This window comes from Panthera pardus, unplaced genomic scaffold (genome assembly GCF_024362965.1).
Source record: "Panthera pardus isolate Hobbes unplaced genomic scaffold, ASM2436296v1 HiC_scaffold_27, whole genome shotgun sequence".
In the NCBI taxonomy this organism is placed as follows: Eukaryota; Metazoa; Chordata; class Mammalia; order Carnivora; family Felidae; genus Panthera; species Panthera pardus.
The window spans coordinates 82,773,581-82,788,070 of NW_026526843.1; the positions used below are offsets into that span (position 1 = coordinate 82,773,581).

The 14,490-nt window shown below is 54.8% G+C and overlaps 2 protein-coding genes across 7 annotated transcripts in view; both read left to right on the plus strand.

Annotated features, from left to right (window-relative positions):
* Nucleotides 1–1,374: 1,374 nt before the first annotated feature.
* KCND1 (potassium voltage-gated channel subfamily D member 1) lies at nt 1,375–9,676 on the plus strand. Of its 3 annotated transcripts, none has more exons than XR_002071932.2 (7): nt 1,375–4,163; nt 6,112–6,274; nt 6,377–6,460; nt 6,552–6,650; nt 6,923–7,173; nt 8,258–8,844; nt 9,590–9,676. XR_002071932.2 is itself a non-coding variant. In XM_053891641.1 (7 exons), the coding sequence occupies exons 2-7, from the start codon at nt 3,043–3,045 to the stop codon at nt 8,481–8,483; spliced, it is 1,944 nt and encodes a 647-aa protein (XP_053747616.1). In that variant the 5' UTR covers nt 1,376–1,597; nt 1,776–3,042; the 3' UTR covers nt 8,484–9,676. The 3 variants fall into 3 exon arrangements, 2 of the variants coding, with proteins under 2 accessions (XP_019272980.1, XP_053747616.1); XM_053891641.1 differs by having other exon boundaries at nt 1,376–1,597; nt 1,776–4,163; nt 8,258–9,676; XM_019417435.2 differs by having other exon boundaries at nt 8,258–9,676.
* Nucleotides 9,677–12,785: 3,109 nt separating this feature from the next.
* Nucleotides 12,786–14,490, plus strand: part of OTUD5 (OTU deubiquitinase 5) — a 28,056-nt gene continuing 26,351 nt past the window's right edge. Inside the window, exon 1 of one of the 4 annotated variants that reach the window (XM_053891642.1) lies at nt 12,786–14,144. In XM_053891642.1, coding sequence (XP_053747617.1) covers nt 13,551–14,144 — 594 coding nt within the window. In that variant the 5' untranslated portion in view covers nt 12,786–13,550. The remainder of the gene's footprint in view (nt 14,145–14,490) is intronic. The other 3 variants (XM_019417422.2, XM_019417419.2, XM_019417421.2) reach the window with 3 other exon arrangements.

A 14,490-nucleotide genomic window follows, 5' to 3' on the forward strand; every position in this document is an offset into this window, starting at 1 on the left:
GAGTAAAGAGTAGGTAAATGATGGGCAGGGCTATGGATAGACAAGTAGATGGGTGCAGGGGGTACATAAGGATAGGTTGGCAAATGGGTGGATGGGGTGAATATACAAATGGGTGAGCAAGTGGGTGGGTGGAGGGATAGGTAGAGCATTTGGTTGTGTGGGTGGGAGAATGAATGGATAGGTGTGTGGTGAGTGGGTGCAGGGATGGAGAAATGGACAGATCGGGAGTGTGATGAGTGGGCAAACTGAGGATTATGTGCATGGGTTAGATTGATTGAAAAGTGGAAAATTGGCCTGGACTTATTGACCCCCTGCACCACACCTTTATTTTTTTTAATGTTTATTTATATTTAGAGAGAGCACACACAAGTGCCTGAGCGGGGGAGGGGCAGAGAGGAAGCGAGAGAATCCCAAGCAGGCTCTGCACCGCCAGCGTGGAGCCCTGTCAGGGCTCGATCCCACAAACCCTGAGATTATGACCTGAGCCAAAACCAAGAGTCAGATGCTCTACTGACTGAGCCACCCAGGCGCTCCCACCACACCTTTAATTACTAAAACGGAGACCTCCCCTGGGTGTGCCCTGCCCTGTGCCATCCCCTTTCACGTCACTCCTAATGCTCCCAATGACACTATAAAGTTGGGGTAACATGACATCTGACAACTGAAGATACATTGCAAGTCACTTGCTCAAGGACATAAGTCAGTAGCAAAGCTGGAGTTTGAACCCATCCATGCCTGGTACGCTTGGTACCCAGTGCTCTATGCCATCCAGGAGCAGAGTCCTCTAGGGGAGAAGGCATGAATTCAGAAGGCTCCTGGACATGGACGGATGAGGGAGACTGCCCCTCAGCGTGGGGCCAGCCTGAGAAAGAAGCTGGTATGGGGGTGGGACCTGACTTGTCCTATCTGCACTCCCCTTACCCCCCACTTCACATCTGAAAACAGGATGGTGCTCCAATCCCACAGCAATAGCTTTGGTCAGAGCTGGGATCTAACCCACGCACACACCCCCCCCCCCCCCAGGGAGCAGCTTTGGGGGCCTTGCCATCTAGAGAAATGCCCCCCACCGGTCCCTCCATCCACCCCCTTCTCCAGCCCTTCTACAGCATGGGGGCAGGGAGGGGACACAGCGCTGCATCATTCCCCATGGCACTCCGCTCTGGGGCCATTAACAGACGCCTCCCCATCGATCGGATCTGCTAAGTGCTGCTGATTCAGACGGGTGGGGGTGGGGGCCCCTGGGGGCAGAGGGGGTAGGAGCTGGGCAGGAAGAGGGGGGAGTCCAGGAAGGAGGTGGGGAGAACTGGCAAAGCTCCCTGCCACCCCCATTTTCCAGATGACGCGACTGAGGCCCAACCAGCTTTGTAGGAGGCGGAGTCTCCCCAGGGTCCCTCTCAGGCTGTCCTAGGGGAGGGGGCTCTGGGAGCCACGAGGCCCCTCCCTGTCTCTCTCTTCATCTCCCGGCAAGCTCAGAGGGGCGGGGAGAGAGAGCCAGAGCAGGAGGAGAACTCGGGCAGCTCTGCAGAGGTGGGTAGGAGCTCCGGTGTTTGGTACCCCCAGCCCCACCGCTGTTGCCGCTGCTGCAGCGGGGACACAGGTGAGGACGGCCCTTTGGGGAGGGGGAGGGGGCCACCAACAGCTCTGTCCTTGTCCTTCCCTGGTCCAGCCCCCACACCCTAACCCATCCTGGGATAGTCCCCAGGGGTTCTGCTGGACCTTGTTCTTCCAGGGACCCAGCCCCCTCCCCCTGCCTGTGCTGCCTTCTCCTCTCCTAGGCCTGGCTGTGGCTGCTTCTCCTCTTCCTCCTCCTGCCGCCGCTGCTGCTACTGCCGCTGTCCGGCACACACCGCCAGCCCATCGGGGTGTGGTTTCCCCAGACCAGCCCCCAACGGTGGGACGCAGCTTTATCCCGGCCTCCCCCATCCACCTGCAAGGCCCACCAGCCCCCCTCCCTGGAGACACACCCAACACCCTTTCAACACCTCATCCCACTCTCCAACCCATTTTGGGGGGACCCCCCTCCTCTTAGTCTTTTTCCATCTGGGTGCGCTGGGGCTGTTCCCAACTTCCAACTGAGCACCAGGGGGCTTCCTCGGGCCCCTTTCCTCCCCCTGGAACTCTGGAGAGGGTAGACCAGACTTTCTCAGCACCCCCCATACCCCTCTCTCCCAGACACCTCTCAGTCTCTGAAAGATAACCTAGCTCCATATCTACCCCTTTAGATACCCCATTGCCTTCCCTAGCCCCTCTAGGGGGCGCCACCTCGCCTTCCTTCCCCAGAACTCCTGTAAAGTATAGACACCCCCCCCCCCCAAGGCTATTCTTGGCAGCTCTAGCCACTCCCAAGACACCTCTCAGCCTCTTTACAACCTCCTGGTTCTATAGCCACCTCTTACATTCACCAACCCCTTTCCTAGATCCACGAGGGAGCTTCAATCCCCTAATCTTTTCCCCAGAAGTCTTGAGGGTGTGGACAACCCACCTTACTTTTCTCAGTCCCTCCAGAACCGCGTTCCAGCCACTCTCGGCCTCTTTCAAACACCTCTGGTCCCATTTCTAGCCCTCTGGATGCACCATTCCCCTCTCCAAGCCCACTAGGGGGTCCCAGCCCCATTTTCCCTCAGAACTCTTGAGAGTGTGGACAGGTCCCCAGCGTTTCTTGCCCCTCCTAGACACCCCAGACATCTCACAAGCACCTGCTGACCCCTCTAGAACCATCTCAGCGTTTCTAAACACTCCCTGAGATCCTCGTTGGTCCCTCTAGGCTCCCCTTTTCTGCTACTCTCCATGTCCCCCTAGCCCCTTCTCTGTAGTTCCCTCAAGACATCCCCCAGGTCCTTCCCAGACCCTCTAAATGCTCCCCAAGCCCCTGCCCATCTCTCTAGTTCCTCCTCCTGGTTCCTCTTGGCCTCTGTAGACACCCCCAGTTTGCTTGTGCGAGTGGCCCAGGGCCTCCCCAAGTTCCCACCATCCTGGAGACAGCCACACTCTCCTAAAGGCCACCCCCCCCCCCCAGTCTCCGTGGGCCTGGGGCGCGGCAGGATGGCGGCAGGCGTGGCCACGTGGCTGCCGTTTGCGAGGGCGGCCGCGGTGGGCTGGCTGCCCCTGGCCCAGCAGCCCCTGCCTCCTGCGCCCGGGGTGAAGGCATCTCGAGGGGATGAGGTTCTGGTGGTGAACGTGAGCGGACGGCGCTTTGAGACCTGGAAGAACACTCTGGACCGTTACCCTGACACCCTCCTGGGCAGTTCAGAAAAGGAATTCTTCTATGATGCTGATTCCGGGGAGTACTTCTTCGATCGCGACCCCGACATGTTCCGGCATGTTCTGAACTTCTACCGCACGGGTCGGCTGCACTGCCCGCGGCAGGAGTGCATCCAGGCCTTCGACGAAGAGCTGGCTTTCTATGGTCTGGTGCCTGAGCTCGTGGGCGACTGCTGCCTCGAAGAGTACCGGGACCGCAAGAAGGAGAACGCCGAGCGCCTAGCGGAGGACGAGGAAGCTGAGCAGGCCGGGGATGGCCCAGCCCTGCCTGCCGGCAGCTCCTTGCGGCAGCGGCTCTGGCGGGCCTTCGAGAACCCCCACACGAGCACGGCGGCCCTCGTTTTCTACTATGTGACCGGCTTTTTCATCGCCGTGTCGGTCATCGCCAATGTGGTCGAGACCATCCCGTGCCGCGGCCCCGCGCGGCGGCCCCCAAGGGAACAGCCCTGTGGCGACCGCTTCCCACTGGCCTTTTTCTGTATGGACACGGCCTGTGTGCTCATATTCACGGGTGAATACCTCCTGCGGCTATTCGCCGCCCCCAGCCGTTGCCGCTTCCTGCGGAGCGTAATGAGCCTTATCGACGTCGTGGCCATCTTGCCCTACTACATTGGGCTTTTCGTGCCCAAGAACGAGGATGTCTCAGGCGCCTTTGTCACCCTGCGTGTGTTCCGGGTATTCCGCATCTTCAAGTTCTCCAGGCACTCACAGGGCTTGAGGATTCTGGGCTACACACTCAAGAGCTGTGCCTCTGAGCTGGGCTTTCTCCTCTTTTCCCTTACCATGGCCATCATCATCTTCGCCACTGTCATGTTTTATGCCGAGAAGGGCACAAACAAGACCAACTTTACTAGCATCCCTGCGGCCTTCTGGTATACCATTGTCACCATGACTACGCTTGGGTGAGTGCAGACCCTGTGTTGGGAGCTGCCCGATCAATTACACTCACCCTTTCTGAAGGTTAGGGTTAGAGGGCTGCCTGGGTGGCTCAGTCGGTTAAGCGTCCGACTTCAGCTCAGGTCATGATCCCATGGTTCATGGGTTTGAGCCCCACATGGAGCTCCTCACTGGGATTCTCTCTCTCCCTCTCTGCCCCTCCCCCACTTGTGTGCTCATGCACATAAACTCTCTCTCTCTCTCTCTCTCTCTCTCTCTCATTCTCAAAAAAAAAAAAAGATTGGGAAGATTAGATAAATGATTTCTTTTTCTCAATGTGCACTTCAGTTTGCTCATCTGTCAAAACGAAGGGAGCTGGACTAATCTCCAAATCCCTCGCAGCTCTGACAATGCCTTCACTTTCCAGGTCAGGAGACTTGGGTTCAAGGATTGTTTTAGCAGCACTTTTTTTGTTGACCTTGTTTTCTCTGGGCCTGTTATCTCCTGTGTCAAATGAGACATGATTATCCCTTCATCTAGAGGGGATTCAGTGACATCACAGTTGTGAAAGTTCTCTGAAAGTTTCTGGTGTAGGATACATAGGTACTGGCTTTCTATCACCCCCTTTTCCCATCTTGAGGACCCATGTCTCCCAAACCTCTAGAATCATCTGCTGTATGGGGGTACTACCCCTGTGGCTTTGTGATTCTTTGATGTTCTCCAGGACAATGTATTTTCGACATTATTTTTTAAGTGCCAATCCCTGAGAGGAAACAGTTGGGGTAAAAGTATCACACAGAATCACCAAACTCGTGTTCTTCTTAAAGACATTGTCTAGGGCAGGTACCATGTTCCTCTAAATTTCCATCACTGGGATTAGGTATACAGTTGCTGCTCAATATCTATTGAATGGATGGATTGGGCTTGATCAGTGCTTTAACAGAGGTACAGAAAAATTGATTTGAGGTTTGTATGGAGTAGAAAGTAATTCTGGTTGGAGGTTCACAATTGGATCGACAAACAAATGCTGAGCCCTGAGAGCGGGTTGGAACTGGGTATTTGGGTGCCTTTTACCCTACTGAGTCCTCACAACAACCCCGGGAGGGTGGACAGCTGCCTGCGTCTCATAGTTGAGGACACAGTCTGAGATGACACATCACAGACCAGAAATGGCCAAGTTGGAGAGACTTTTAAATGAGTCAAAACAAAGAAATAAGCAACAGCCATCCTTGGGGGGAAGAGGGACATGGACTGAGCTAAGGCCTAGAGGCTGGGACCGCAGAGGGGAGGGGATCTAATTGGTCCCGTGATCAAAACAAAAGTGTGCTGTGTGATCTTGAGCCAGTCAATTACAGAACCTCCCTGGGCTTTGGTCCCCCCACCCCCACCCTGTGAAACAAGTAGGTTAGACTGGCACTGCTCCAGCTCCATGGGAGAGGAGGTGGCATGGAGACAAGGAGGATGGAGTTTCAAGGCTCCCCCCTCCCCTATTTTTTCATATGAGGACAGTTTCAAGACTTTTTTTCTGGAAGATAAGAAGGGGTCCTACCTACAGAAGGTAAGACAGATGTAAGCAAATACAACAGAGCACTTCTCCCGGGACTCAGAGCCCCTCAGCTGGCTAGTGGTGCTGGGACTTTCTCCCCAGGAGACTATATTTACTGCCTGTCACTTCCTCCTTCTCCCCTCTGCTTGGTATTAATAGATTTCCAGCTGACTCAGATGTTCGGTGTGCAGCTCAGATGGGGGCAGCAGATGGTGGGGGCCCAAGGGCCAGTTTCTCATTTGATCCCCACCCCCCACTGGTGGCCACAGAGGTCTTTCCCCACATTTTGCAGAGTGAGAAACTGAGGCTCAGAGAGTTTCAGTGCCTGGCCAGGGTTGCAAAGTGCGTCAGGCTGGATGGAACGGAGGGGGAGACTGAGGGGTGCTTGAACACTTTTCTTGACCTTGGCTTACCTCCCCCGGCCCCAGCTATGGAGACATGGTGCCCAGCACCATTGCTGGCAAGATTTTCGGATCCATCTGCTCCCTCAGTGGTGTCCTGGTCATTGCACTGCCTGTGCCAGTCATCGTGTCCAACTTTAGCCGCATCTACCACCAGAACCAGCGTGCTGACAAGCGCCGAGCACAGCAGGTAACTGCCCCTTCCATCTGAGTACCTCCTGTTCCCCATACCCAAAGCCAGTCTACTCTTGTGTTTACCCACCTGACCCTCTATCTCCTCCTCTCTCTGTAGAAGGTGCGCTTGGCAAGGATCCGGTTGGCAAAGAGTGGTACCACCAATGCCTTCCTGCAGTACAAGCAGAACGGGGGCCTTGAGGTGGGGAGGGGCCTGAATTGGGGTTGGGGGGTGAGCAGTGATGGGAGGAGGAGAGGGTCCTGACCTCATCCCCCTGCTCCGTCCACTCCAGGACAGTAGCAGTGTGGACGAACAGGCGCTGTGTATCAGGAACCGTTCTGCTTTTGAGCAACAACATCACCACCTCCTGCACTGTCTGGAGAAGACAACGGTGAGACCTAATGAGAGGTGGCATGGTGGAATGAGGGGAGTTTCTCTGTGGGCAAGCCAGTTCCCACCCTGGGATGGGAGGCTCACTACTAATTGTGGAAATCACACAGGGCTTCCTGGAAGAGGCCCCGGTACAGCTGAGCCTTGAAGGATGGGCAAGGGAAAGGAATCAAGAGTGACTTCTGGAAAGGAAGGAATGGCCTAAGCAGAGGCCTAGGGGTGGGGTCAGTTCCTGTGTGGTGCCTTGTGACTGTGCCTTCCTTCTGCCCACAGTGCCACGAGTTCACAGATGAGCTGACCTTCAGCGAGGCCGTGGGTGCCGACTCACTGGGGGGCCGCACCAGCCGCAGCACCTCTGTGTCCTCCCAACCTGCGGGACCTGGCAGCCTGCTGTCCTCCTGCTGTCCCCGCAGGGCCAAGCGCCGTGCCATTCGCCTTGCCAACTCCACTGCCTCGGTCAGTCGTGGCAGCATGCAGGAGCTGGACACACTGGCAGGGCTGCGGAGGAGTCCTGCCCCTCAGAGGTAAGCGCCCCCACCTGTTGGCTACCCCTGGGGAAGCTCAGACCTTGCACCAGGGCCTCTGAGGTTTCATGACTTGGGGGCTAGCAAGCCTAGCTCGAACCCAAACTCCTGTATGCTGGGAGCTTGGGATTATCTTGTCTGGAACTTGTTCTTCATTGGTTCTTTCAACAAACATTTATCGAGCACCTATTACATGCCAGGCATAATTTTAGGAACTTTGGAGTTCACTTCAGGAGTTTAGGAGTTGAGTTCACTTTAGGCAGTGAAGAGAACAGATAGAAATCCTTGACCTTCTGGAATTTATATTTTAGTGGGATGAGACAATTAATAAACAAAGAAACACAGAGATGATATAGTATGTTAAGTGCCAAGAAGAAAAATAAATCGGGGATTGGGGACAGAGAACACAGAAGAGGGTGTGATGCAGTTTAAATAGTGGTCAGGGAAGGCTTTGCTGAGGTAACACCTGAAGGAGGTGAGGGAGGGAGCCATGTGGATGTCTAGAGGAAGAGCTGTCTAGACAGAGCAAATAGCCTGTGCAAAGGCCCTGAGGCCGAAAAGGGTCTGCATGTTAGAGATGCAGCCAGGAAGCTACTGTGAGTGGAGTGGAGTGAGTGAGGGGGAGAGTGGTAGGAAGTAAAACCAGAAAGGAACAGGGACAGGGTTGTGTAGATCTTACTATGGATTGTTGTGAGAATTTTGGCATCATAAGGAGTAACTGAAACGGAGAACATTTTTGAATGTGTGCTCATTCTGTTCCGGGCACTGCTCTGAGCACTTTGTGTCACTTACCATCTCATGTAATCTCCACAATGACCTTATGAGGTGGAAAATGCTGTTATTCCCGTGCTACACATGAAAGAAAGAGAAGAGAGGTTTAGAGATGCTAAAATGAGACCAGGATTTGAACCCAGGACCATCTGACCCCAGAGCCCTCACTGGGCACCACCATAATTGAGGATGCAGACGAAGCATTTAGCACAGTCCCAGCTTTTCAGTCAGCGCTCATTAAATGTCATGATCACTGTGGCAAGTATTAAGATGACCTTTTAAGAGCCTTCTGTCTCCCTACCCTTATCCACAGCCGCTCAAGCCTCAATGCCAAGCCCCATGACTGCCTTGACCTGAACTGCGACAGCCGGGACTTCGTGGCTGCCATTATCAGTATCCCTACCCCTCCTGCCAACACCCCAGATGAGAGTCAGCCTTCCTCCCCTGGTGGTGGCGGTGGGGCCAGCAGCACCCTCAGGAACTCCAGCCTGGGTACCCCTTGCCTCCTCCCGGAGACTGTCAAGATCTCTTCCCTGTGAGCAGTGGGCCCGCCCATCCAGAGGGCCCTCTCGATTCTTGGGGACTCCTTTCCAAAGCCATATTTTGGGGAGTTGGGGAGGGGCATGCCTGGGGACCCCTTCTGCCCCCCACTGAGAACTATGCAATGGAGTTTCATGGAATGGCTCATCTGGTGGGGAAGTGGCCAGGGAAGGGGGCAACTTTCCCCACCCCAGACAGCTGTTCCAGTGGGCACTGAGGTGCTGGGCTTCCTCAGGCCCCCGGCCTCCTTGCCCCAGCACACTGGGACTGGCCTCTGTCTCCTGGCTGGCCTCCTGCATGCTCCTCTTCTTGTGTCCCAGGCTCCCACCTGACTTCTGAGCTCTGGCCTGACGAGAAGAGGTGAGACCCCCTCTTCTCTCTGGCTGGGCTGTGGAGGTTTGGGGGTTCAGAGAAGAGAAACTTCACCTCTGTTCTGGCCTCTAGGGGAGGTCCCCACCCTCCACCAAGCCCAACAACTCCCCGATTCTGAAGCTCGGAATGCAACCACAGGCTTCATGGGCTGTGGCCTCAGCAGTGAACTGCTACCCCCTGCCCTCGCCTTGGCTCAGGGGTCAGGCTGCCTCTCCCAATACACACAGATAGCACAAATGCCATTCCCCTTTCCTGGCTGCTGGAAATGGGTCCCTGCAACCCCGTCCTCCGCTGGGCCCCCAGCAATCTCTAGCAATAGCAGCTGCTGCCGTGACATTATGCAAAGCCTCTGCCCAGTTTGCTGCAGCGTTTACATCTGCCCTAATCAGAGGGGCCACCTCTAAGTACTCCTCCTCTCTTCTCTGGTTTGTTTCCTTCCTGGGTTGGGCTGGAGCCTGGACTGGCTGAGATAAGAGCCTAGCAGCCAGTGAGAGCTGGGCTGTATTTGGAGATCATTGGCTGATTCCATGTTCTTGGGCAGAAGTCCAGAAGCATCAGGGGCTGAGGCCTGGGTTGTTCCTGAACTCTGGGAGTTGTAGGAGGCAGGAGGAACTTCTTGATTTCCTCCTCCTCCCCCACAACGCCTTTTCACATATTCCTATTTCTTTTCCCTCTTGGGTCACCTTCCGGAACTCTGTGTCTGCTCTTGGGCTGAAATCTGGCATCATCTCAGGTTCCCTGTCCCCAGCACTGTCCCTGTGGAGCTGGTGGCTGACAAAGATGTAGTTTCCATCAGTCAATAAAACCTGAGAGGAGAGACGAGGATGAGCACCTCCTGGCTCTGTGGGTTCGGAGGCTGGGTTGGGCTGGGGGGTTGAAAGTACTCTGGTTTCAATTCCTTTCAACTAGAAGGACTGGTGTGGGCACAGGTATGGGAGGTCAGTGGTTGGTGACACATTGTGGAAAATGGGGATCTAGGAGAAATTAAAGACAGTGGCTTGAAGAGTTGAATCTACATCCAGCAAGGCAGGCCAGGATGTCTTGAGACATGCCCTTAGGACATCATCTGCTCCAGCTTTCTCACTCACAGATGGGGAAACTGAGACTCAGAGCAGCACATGCTAGGTTAGAGGAGACTTAAACCCAGACCTCCCGACAGCAAACGGCTCTGAATTGAACCCTAATTAAAAGCATCTCTTGGGAGCACCTGGCTGGCTCAGCCAGTAGAACATGAGTCTCTTTATCTTGGGGTCGTGGGTTCGAGCCCCACATTGGGCCTAGAGCCCACTTAATAAAAGGAAAAAGAACTCAAGAGTGAAAAAGAAAAAGAAGAAAAAAGTATTTCTCGGTTTGGTAAGTTTCCCTTCCTTGTGGACATCCCCTACATTCTGGGCTACTGGGTACACTAGACTAGTGTGTGACTGAACTCTGGAGCACTAAGACAGACCTCGCATTTGGTTTAACCTGGGTTCCAATCCTTAAAACTTAAAACTTCTCTTGCCACAGGTTGCTAATCTATGAAATAATAATTACCAAATATAATACATGTATAATAACATAATACAGTAATTCACCAAATATTTAAAAATTTTTTTCATGTTTTATTTATTTTTGAGAGAGAGACAGACAGAGTACCAGTGGGGGAAGGGCAGAGAGAGAGGGAGACATAGAATCCAAAGCAGGCTCCAGGCTCTGAGCTGTCAGCACAGAGCCCAACATGAGGCTCGAACTCGTGAACCGTGAGATCATGATCTGAGCCAAAGTCGGATGCTAACGGACTGAGCCACCCAGGTGCCCCCACTAAATATTTATTAACTGCATATCACATGCTAGCCCTAGTGATACAAAGATGGGTAAAGAAGACATCTCTGATCTCCTGAGGTGAGCATGAAAGGCAGACAGTTAAGCAATTACAATGTAGTGTTGTAGGACTAAAATCGATGGGATTGCAGAAGCATGCAGATGGCAGGAGGACCTAAGCCGGCCAACACCCAAAGAATGAGGTGGAGTTGGCCAGGCAAAAGGATAAAAACGTTTCAGGCAGAGGGAACAGCATGTACAATGACCTAGAGGTTAGAGAGCAAGCCCAAGGCCCTTGGGGAACTTAAATGAGTTCAGTACAGCTGGGGAGGAGAGTGTGAGGTTGTGATGAGAGCAAGAGATCACGCCAGCTCACAAAAAGCCTTTGAAGTTATGATACATATTGTTGACTTCATCCTAAGGATAATGGAGACCTCTGCAGGTTTTTAAATAGGAAAGTTGTCATGAGGTTTGCATTTCAGAAGGATGGTTCTGGCTGTGGAGAGTGGATTCTAAAGAAACAGTCCTGGTGGGAGGAAGAGCGGTGAGGAGGCTTTTGCAGTATTGGTAGGTGATGGTGGCTTGGACCACGTAGTGGTGGTAACAGTTGGAGAGTCAAGAGATTTGAGAGGTAGAGTTGGCAAGACTTGGGATTGACAGGCATGTGGGAGTTGAGGAAAAGGGAGCAGGCAGGGTTGACTCGAAAGTTCTGGCTTGGGCAAAGGCTGAATGGGGGCACCATTCACTGTCAAAAGGAACATCAAAGTTGTTCACACACAGTGCCAGGCACATAGTAAGTACTTGGTGAAGATTAGCTACAATGATTATCCTAAGTTCATGTTTAGGTGTGTAGTGCTAGACAAATATCCAGTAGGAAATGGGATATATAGGTCACATGAGAGGTTCAGGAGAAGATTCAATGTGATAACATGCACAGGCATTTGGCACAGTGCCCTGAACACGATAAGCCCAGTAAACGTGAGTCCTCTCCCATTAAGTCTCCAGAGCAGAAAACACAACACTATTTTTGTAGTTATTCCTTCAGGATTATTCCTGAATATTATTCCTGAAGGAAGAACTGAACCAAGGTCGGCATCTGAAGGAAGAAGGTTAGGTGGCACTCAGAAGAGATTTCTGATCATCTCTCTTTCAGTCAACATGTTGTACAGCCTGACTCCTGAGACTGGCAGCAAGCCATCACCTCTCGCAACAACTTCTCGGCTCATAAGCTTATCTGAACCCCATAACTGCTCCCTGAGGTAGTCTGGGCAGGCATTATCATTCCCGTTTTGCATGGGTAATCTCAAATTTGAGACAATGACTTGTTCAAAGTCATACAGTTGGTAACAGTCCATGGAGGGCTGGAACTGATGTCTTCCTGACTCCAAAGCCTGGGATCATTTTCGTTGCACTGCCATTCAGACTAATTTATTGAGCACTTAACTCTGTGCCAAGCACAGCACTAGGCCCTTTACAAGCATTAATCTTTGATCCCTAAATTGGAATTATCATTGCCATGTTACAGAGAAGTAGAAATTGCAGATGGGGGCCCTGGCTGGCTCAGTGGGAAGAGCATGCGACTCGATTTCGAGGGTTGTGAGTTTGAGCTCCACCTTGGGTACAGAGACTACTAAAAAAATAAATAATTTTTTAAATTGAGGATGGGGTGGATGTTAAATGACTTGTCAGGGATCACTCAGGAGGAGCAGAGCTACGATTAGCCTGTAGATCTCCAGCCGCTCTTTACCAGGAATTTTACCAACCCCATTGCGAGACGCTGGCTGGTGGACAGTGCTGGTTCCTAAACTTTTGCTCAATCCAGGTAAACTGTTTGGGGGGAGCGGTGTGCGGTGGGAAGGTTGTGCCGCGTTTGCGCACTAGCCACCGAGGCGGGGAGGTCAACTCGAGGGCGGGAGCGCAGTGGTGCCAAAGAGGGCGTGTTTGCTTCCCTAACACCCAAGGTCCCCACGATGCAGGTCTGTCCCGGGGTTGGCCAATCCGACGTTAGTGACGGCTTCTCTTAACCAATTACCGCAGAACTCGGCCTGTTGCCAGGGTGAAGCGGAGCCCGCCTCTCGGCAGGACAGGGATTTGCAGGTGGGTGGGACCGGAACTGACGCTTCAGGGGATTGCTATGCTCTGGGAGTGTTGATATTTTCCAGTCAGTCCGGCTGACTGCGGCCAGGTTGGAAGCCTGGCAGGGAGTCGTTTTCAGATTGTCGCGCCTGGGGCCGGCCGCACTGTGCTGTCATAGTACCCCCGCCTGTGAGTCAGAGCCTCGGGGAGTGAAGAGCGCGACAGGACGGTCGAGGGACGAAAGGCAAGGAACGAGAGTGCAGACTTTTGACTGAAATCTGAGACGGAGGGCACGGGAGGGCGATCGCTAGCTTCTGATTGGTCCGTGGGCATCATCGTAGACCCACGCAACTGCCTCGATTGGTTGGTGTCTGCAATTGTTTTGGCGGCGGCGAAGATTTTGCCCACGTACTTCCGAACGAGAGGCGGGACTGTGCCCTGGCGCGCGTGCGCAGCACCCCGGGGCCCCACCCTGTAGTTCAAGAACCTGCGAGGGGGCGGGGCAAAGAGGTGCTTGTTTTGGTTCTGTTTCCTTTGAAGCGGCAGGCCGGAACGAGCGAGCATAGCAGTAAACTTGTTGGACTTGGAGAAAAGGCTACGACAAACTCGCCGCGGTGCCATCATCTAGGACTTCACATCCGGGTTCTCCTGCCCCGTGACCTGCGCGCCACCGACGGTTCTCGAACCGGTGCCTCAATCTCTTTATCCGGGTCCCGCCGATCCCGTCGTGCTTCGCGCACCAGAGTAGCCCCCTCATCCGGGTTCTATCCCAGCGTGCCTCGCGCCGGGTTTGCTGGGGGGTACTTGGCGGTGCCGCCATGACTATTCTCCCCAAAAAGAAGCCGCCGCCTCCCGACGCCGACCCCGCCAACGAACCGCCGCCGCCCGGGCCGCTGCCCCCGGCGCCGCGTCGCGGCGGGGGTGTGGGCGTGGGCGGCGGCGGCACGGGTGTGGGCGGTGGCGACCGCGACCGTGACTCGGGAGTCGTGGGGCCCCGTTCCCGGGCCTCACCACCGCCTCAGGGCCCGCTACCGGGGCCGCCGGGAGCGCTTCACCGCTGGGCGCTGGCCGTGCCGCCTGGCGCCGTGGCGGGTCCGCGACCACAGCAGGCCTCTCCTCCTCCTTGCGGGGGCCCTGTCGGTCCCGGCGGCGGTCCCGGCGACGCGCTGGGCTCAGCTGCGGCGGGTGTGGGCGCGGCGGGCGTGGTGGTGGGCGTGGGCGGAACCGTAGGCGTGGGAGGTTGCTGCTCCGGGCCGGGCCACAGCAAGCGGCGACGTCAAGCCCCCGGGGTCGGAGCGGTTGGCGGGGGCAGTCCGGAGCGTGAGGAGGTCGGCGCGGGTTACAACAGTGAGGACGAATACGAAGCGGCTGCAGCTCGCATCGAGGCTATGGACCCCGCAACCGTTGAGCAGGTATGGCTGGGGGTGATAGGTGAGTGGATGTGGTGGGTGGGATCCCCAGACTGGATAGGGACCCAAGGAAGGCTGTCTGAGGTCCCCCCCAAGGGACCTACGTCTTCTCCCGGGGCTTGGCATTCATTCTTCCCTGGTAGGGGCCTAAGACACCCTCTTCCCTGCCCCCCACCAAGGACTTGAGGGTTAGAAGCCCCAGATAAGATGGCGGACTTAACGATGGAGTCCGTGGTCTCTTCTGGGACCCATAGCCATTATTCTGGGCCCTGAGATGTCCTCGTGTAGGGCCAGTAGGTAGGAATGCCACCTGAGAGGGGAGTCTCATGACTCCAGGGGATCTTGGTTT